The sequence below is a fragment of the Tenebrio molitor genome, chromosome 1 (assembly GCF_963966145.1).
Source record: "Tenebrio molitor chromosome 1, icTenMoli1.1, whole genome shotgun sequence".
NCBI classification, from domain to species: Eukaryota; Metazoa; Arthropoda; class Insecta; order Coleoptera; family Tenebrionidae; genus Tenebrio; species Tenebrio molitor.
In genome coordinates, this window is record NC_091046.1 from 2598517 (window position 1) to 2604845 (window position 6329).

The 6329-nt window shown below is 38.5% G+C and overlaps 2 protein-coding genes across 4 annotated transcripts; both read right to left on the reverse strand.

Annotated features, from left to right (window-relative positions):
- Positions 1-865: 865 nt before the first annotated feature.
- Positions 866-2828, reverse strand: LOC138137503 (uncharacterized). Of its 3 annotated transcripts, none has more exons than XM_069056948.1 (6): positions 2670-2826; positions 2422-2618; positions 1856-2373; positions 1701-1800; positions 1550-1651; positions 866-1498 (listed from the first exon to the last, which is right to left on the reverse strand). In XM_069056948.1, exons 1-6 carry the CDS (start codon positions 2704-2706, stop codon positions 1211-1213), a joined length of 1242 nt encoding a protein of 413 aa, XP_068913049.1. In that variant the 5' UTR covers positions 2707-2826; the 3' UTR covers positions 866-1210. The 3 variants fall into 3 exon arrangements, with proteins under 3 accessions (XP_068913049.1, XP_068913039.1, XP_068913032.1); XM_069056938.1 differs by having other exon boundaries at positions 866-1297; positions 1346-1498; positions 1856-2618; positions 2670-2825; XM_069056931.1 differs by having other exon boundaries at positions 1856-2618; positions 2670-2828.
- A 2307-nt stretch (positions 2829-5135) lies between these two features.
- On the reverse strand, positions 5136-5856 carry galla-2 (MIP18 family protein galla-2). The gene is made up of 2 exons (XM_069041366.1): positions 5602-5856; positions 5136-5551 (listed from the first exon to the last, which is right to left on the reverse strand). The coding sequence occupies exons 1-2, from the start codon at positions 5723-5725 to the stop codon at positions 5196-5198; spliced, it is 480 nt and encodes a 159-aa protein (XP_068897467.1). The 5' UTR covers positions 5726-5856; the 3' UTR covers positions 5136-5195.
- Between the last annotated feature and the right edge of the window lie 473 nt (positions 5857-6329).

Consider the following 6329-nt stretch of genomic DNA (forward strand, 5'->3'; position numbering starts at 1 on the left):
AGAAATTAAAAATTGTCAAATTGACAGGAGCATAAAATAACCTCAAAGTGACCATCAATAAACGTGCCTTTTTTTTTGTTTTTTTCTATTTCTGTCGTTTCAACAAAGAGAAAGCGAGGAAGGAAATCGTGACGTCACCTCAAAAGGGTAAAAATTGGAAATTACAGCGTGATAAACAATGACTGTTAGCAATGAAACAACTGAAAAATATTGTTTTTTTTTTTTTTGTCTCATAATTGGCAACACTGGATGTTTTTACTTGACATGATATAAAAAAAATAGATTATGTTGGTTATGTTTATGGTATTACAAAAATGAACCTTTGATGGTAAATGTTAAATTTGCCTGTCAACACTGTCAAAGCTGACGACCGGAAATGCGTTTAGATTACAGTGATACGAAAATCATTCAAATTTTCATTGTTACCAACAGATTCAGTCATTCTTGATCACGTTGTACTAATTTTGTGATCCACTAGCAGCCACCGTTTAATGTTTTCGGATGACAACATAATTATCTATGGTTATGGTGATTTCTGTCACGTGACCACAAAAGAAAATTTATTACTGTTACCGATGGTATATATATATTTTGATAGACAGGCGAAATGGTGTGTTGAAAAATGAAAATATTTTGTCGTCAAGAGCACAGTTATGCTTTTTTTGGTAAGAGAAACACACATTTCCTTCGAATACTTAATTACGTGGGGTGTGTTTAAAAATCTACTCTGCAACGGTCATGTTTATAGGTTATGTTCCATCTCATTTGAGATATTTTAATAAATAAGCACAAACATCATTTTTATTCAATAAATATCATAAACATTAGTTTTTTGCAAAAATGTTTTAATTAGGTTTATTCTCCTCCCACCATTTTCGTTAGTTGGCACTCCCAAATGAACTCGTGTGCGTTGTTCCTGTGCGGTGAATTAGGTATTATCCGTTCACGATTGTTTCAAATTCGGACTGTCTATGAAAATCTGACATTTTAGTTGGCAATATTGCGATTTGGCATAATAAATCTATTTTAGGTTATAATTGAATTACACTGAATCAATTAGGAAATTGACAACAAGACGAATATTTAATAACGAAACGTCATATGACAGGACCTGACGCCAATCTAACAAAAAAATATCGTGGCCTCCTGCGTGTTTAAAACAATCGTGAACGGCATATATAGTTGTGCTGTGATCATACGTTACTGTTTTCTACAAATCACCGTTCATCTCTTGTGCATCCTTCATCTTGGCCAGCTGCAAGAAGAAGCCGCAAATCGAAGAGATAAACTTGACCCCCTTAAACAACCAAATGAGCGAGCATCGACGCGATTTAACTTGACTCACCGAAATGATGAAGGGGAATTCACAAAGAAAGAAAGCGGTCCCTATGATGAAGGGTTTCTGGGCATTGGTCATGAAAATGAGCAGAGTTCTTCGATTGGAAACGTTCCAAGAAGTCCATCGACAATTTCCTGCGTTCATCAACATTTTCGAGGACTAAAAAATAACGTGTAGAATGCGGAACAAGCTCATTCAAGGGGACTGTACAGCGTTGGTGAGATATTGACCCGAAGCAATCGGGAAGAATGTGGATATGCTAGCGAAAACCATCGTGGAACCGACTCTGAGCAAATAAGTATCTTGTCGTTTCTGGAAAACACTTTGCCAAAATGGTTTACGAGTGGCGCCCGTGGCTTACCACAATGATTCCGAAGAAGAGACTGATGAAGGCCATGATCGACAGACCCATCAGGATGATGAGAGGCATGTAGATAGTGTCGTTGAATTTTTTTTCCCAACTGGAAGAAAGCACCAGTTAGGAAAAAGACACAAAGATCTGTCATGTTTGTTTACTATTTGAGAACGCGGTGGCGCTGCACGCAGATCTTGAGCTGCTGCGAAACCTTCTTCTGATAGGTTTCGTTGCGCATCAAGTCGTAATCCTCAACTCCTTCGTATTCCGAACCGATGTTGGTTAGCAACTCGTTGAGATGATACACTTGGTACTTCAGATGGGCAGTTATGTACAACATCAGAGTGGGGTTGATCAGCATCATGTAGCCCAAAAGTGGAAACGTGGCGTAGTACAAATAAGTGAGATAGGTGGAGCAGGAAGGTGCAACTTTTTCGAAAAAGTGTTTCGCGTAGTAGATGTTGCGATTTTGACCGGCCATAGGAAAGTTGAAGAACACCATCGTGGCCATCATGAAGTTGTTAACGTTGACGACGAGCAGAAACTTCTTCGCTTCGTTTTTCATCCTCGCGTACAACTCGGACGTAATGCTGAAGTCCCAGAGCTGACCGAGGGTCTGACCCAAGAGGACTTTGATGGTGTGTTCGATGTAGAAAATGACGGCGATGCCCATGACACCCTGAAATGGTAACTTTCTGAACGATGTTTCGTCTGGTGTGGGGTTTACCGAGCCGAAGATGAAAACCATCGGTCCGTAAGTGGTCACCAGGTCAGGATCGAAGCTCGTTAAGACTTCATAAGTGAACACCACACTGATAAAGACGTGAAGCAGAAATGTGAAGAGCGACGCGATTCGAACCAGCTTGATTCGAATCAGTCCCATTGTTATTTTGTAAATGAACTGGAGAGGATCGTCGGGTATAACTGAAAGAAATGATTTAGCGCTTTTGGTGTCGGAGATTCAGAGACTCCTACTTTCGTAAAGCTTGAACTCGCCTTCAAGCGGTACCATTTTTAACGTGTACTTGTGTGTTTGCGATTTGTTTCTATCAAGTTGGCAACTTCAACTGACTGTGATCACCTCTTTTACGTATTAAAATACGTCGGATCTGCGACGTTGTAGTTAAATAAATTGTTGTTGCGATAGTGGTTTCCATGGGGAATAAAACTTTTGATTGGAGTTAATTCTGGATTGTTGCACTAACCCAATGATCTTTTGACTTATTTTTTATTAGGTGGGTGTTAAATTATTTGATGTCACGCACTGTGAATAATTAATGTTCTGCTGAGAAATGTGTGTAATTCGCTTCAAATCGATTGGTAAATATATTCTTCGAGGAATAAAGTAAATACAGTCTGATTTTGAAACTTGTACAATGTACAGATATTTTAACCTGAGGTAGAGCTTATTTCATCGAGATGTACACACCATAAAAGTGCGCCAGAAACTAAATTGTGTTATCTTCTGAATAATTGTTCTTGACTCTTATGTTTATTCTAGTGCTATTTATTTTGTATTTGTATTTTGACTTGAGAGTGAACAAAACAATATTTCAAAGTTACAATAACTGACGGTCTAACCGAATACCCCCCTCCTCTAACTTTCAGCCCTTCCGGCGCTAGCACGTGGTTTCCACTTGCGATGTTAAATTAGGCTTTCGCCCCCCTCCCCTCTATTATTCCCTACACTAGCGACGTATTCGTCCAGGTTCCTACGAAATCTAAGCTCACACCTTGGTTGAGGACCACATGACTCAGGGTTTTTCGGTATCGAGGAGTCCCACGAAAACTACGACGGCAACCCCAGACGGGCCCCTTAGTGTGCCCCCCATCTTTAATTTCCCCACTTTCAGTCTGCTTCCGCGTCGACAACCTAATTTCTCACGTTGGTTGAGAATAAATATCATAACTATTAGTTCTTCGTAAAAATGTTTTTACTTGGCCTACACCCCTCACAGAATTTTCGTTAGTTGCGACTCGCAAACGAACTTGTGTCTGTTTTTTTTTTTTTTTGTGCGGTGAATTATACTCGTGCTGTGATTATGTGTTACTGTTTTCTACCAATCACCGTCCATCTCTTGTGCGTCCTTCGTCTTGGCCAGCTGCAAGAAGAAGCCGCAAATCGAAGAGACAAACTGGACCTCCTTAAACAAGCAAATCAGCGAGCAATTTGGTCTAAAAGGATTTATGAAAAATTAAAAAAAAAGTATGCTTTTACAATAATCTCTAAGGAGATGGAATAAAATGATGCAAAAAAGTACTACGTACTTTCACTACGATTTTTCCTGTAAGAAAGTGCTACTTTCATTACGATATGCAAATAGTTATTTGTACAACTAGTTATGAAAGTCATACTTTTTTTCACGAATTTGCAGATTGATTAACGAGAGGCATAGCCCGAGTTAATCAAGCAAATAAGTGAAAAAGGGACTTTCATAACGTGTTGTACACACTATATTTTTGCATACCGAAAAACTTTGAGAAATTTAGTCTAAAAGGATTATGAAAATTACAAAAAAAATAGGTATCCAAGGAGATGGAATAAAATGATGCAAAAAGTAGTACTTTCACTACGATTTTTCGTGTAAAAAAGTGCTACTTTCACTACGATTTTGCGTGTAAAAAAGTGCCACTTTCATTACGATATGCAAAAAAAATTATTTGATGTCACGTGTTGTGAATATTTAAACTTAATAATAATCCGGGAGGAAAAAAATACGGTTTCATTCTTTTACGTTTTTATTTAAGTAATTGTCGTAACAACACAAAGTGGTCCCTGCCAAGATTAAGATGACTCCAAGTATGGTATCTGCAAGAAGCGTTGTATTCGTTTCGTAATTATGAATCGAGATAAAATCTTACTCCTCTTGGGCAGTTGTTCCCCTAGAATCCATCCAGAAATGGCGGTAAAAACAAAAGTGAGGGAATTGGCGACTGGAACGGATAGCGATAAGTCTGCACTTTGAAGGGTTAAAAAATAAATCACCGAACCAGATTGATTGAGCGCCATCGGTACCAAATACTGAAACTGCGGGATCAAAACAACAGAAGTGACACGTTTTCGGAACTGACTTTGGTATTTGTGAGCAAATATTTTATTTCTAGAAGAAATTGTTTGAACCACGAATCTGCCTTGATTTTGGTGATGTCTTTGGAATTTCTCTTGATGAGGGGGTTGGTCCCGCCCCAAAGCATCGCTACACCAATCAGACACACTGCAGGAGAGAAACAACTATATATTTGACTGTTACTGCTTTACTCGAACACGCTGTATATACAAATGTGGTTATTTCGTAACAGCATATTTTGATGATTCGTTTTCTGTTGAACTTACCGGCCTCAAAAATCATCACAGTCGATTAAATACTTAAACGGATAAAATACCGAAGCTAACCTATAAATTTTCACGTTTATCTGTCAAAACTGCCAACCAAACAAAAATAAATCTGCATCATTTATTTACAACTTATTGTTACATTAACAGAACATATTCTCATAAAATTAAGCACTACGTCTACTAGCTATACATTGATTGATAACTTTAATCAAATGTGTATTTTCCAAAGCTGCTGCAACTCTTTCCTTATCAGCCAATTGCTTGTTGACAGCATTCTCTGCATTGTGCGTCCCTTTTGTAACTTCCACTTTCACCTTAAACCTGGCTGGGAGGCATCTCAGCAACTTGACGCGAATGGAGAGACCAATCAACGTCGCCATGCTACAGTGCGGTATCGTAGGAGTAAAATTGACTTGTATGTCATTGTTGTCATTATCCACTTGGATCAGACTTTCTTGGACCACGTGAAGCTCTTCGAGAGTCAGGGGATGTTCCGGGTCGGTTATGTCACGAATGAGGTCTGAAAACACCAATTTTAGCAAAAAAAAATCGATTGTGAGGTTATGTTACCGAAAACTTCTCGGCTGTCGAATTCGTCGACGACGTTGTCGTCCTCTTCCTCGGTGGTCACCAAACGTTCGCCAGTTTTGTTGTAAACGTTTGGGTTTTGATTTTCGAGCTGGTCAAGCTTCATAATCAATAATTAGAACAAAACAAACCATTTGTTGCAAGGGGGACGATTGCAGAATGATCAAGAGCAGAATTGGATCTGGCGACGTAACTTTGAACTACTATTTCTCAGTGATGCGAAACTGGTTGCCAACAATTTTGTATTTTTAATTTTAAATCATCTACGCCGAGTGTATTTGAACGAAAAAACCGGACATTTTCAAGTAAGAATTAAAGAATGATATGGTCGTGTTATATCTACAAATTCTGCACATAAACATTTCAACTATTCTTATTTGACAGATGACATTTGCACATGCAGTAGAATATTCTTGAATTAAAAATGTGTTTCTTTTCCAGGTGGAGCCAGAAAGTGAAAATGTGGAAACAGTGAATCTTTTAAAGACTTGAAAAAGTGGATACAGATATTTTGAAATGGACTAGGTAGATAACCAACTTTACACTGTTGTATATCTGCTTGCATGAACTTGGACAAACTTTTAGGAAGGATCTGTTTGTCTTTTGAACAATGCGTTTCTGCAAACAATGCGGAAAACGATCGAAACACGCCATCGGAGCCTGTCTGTCCACATTCGCAACGCACATGTAACGAGAAATGTCTTGTTAGG

Excerpts from the sequence above, each read along its gene's own strand:
- LOC138137503 (XM_069056931.1), bottom strand. The coding sequence starts at position 2,706 with ATGGTACCGCTTGAAGGCGAGTTCAAGCTTTACGAAA. Across the intron at positions 2,619-2,669 it reads CGAGTTCAAGCTTTACGAAA|TTATACCCGACGATCCTCTC; the intron begins GTAGGAGTCTCT and ends CATTTCTTTCAG. Across the intron at positions 1,499-1,549 it reads GTCAATATCTCACCAACGCT|TCCTCGAAAATGTTGATGAA; the intron begins GTACAGTCCCCT and ends GTTATTTTTTAG.
- galla-2 (XM_069041366.1), bottom strand. The coding sequence starts at position 5,725 with ATGAAGCTTGACCAGCTCGAAAATCAAAACCCAAACGTTTACAACAAA. Across the intron at positions 5,552-5,601 it reads CGACAGCCGAGAAGTTTTCG|ACCTCATTCGTGACATAACC; the intron begins GTAACATAACCT and ends TGGTGTTTTCAG.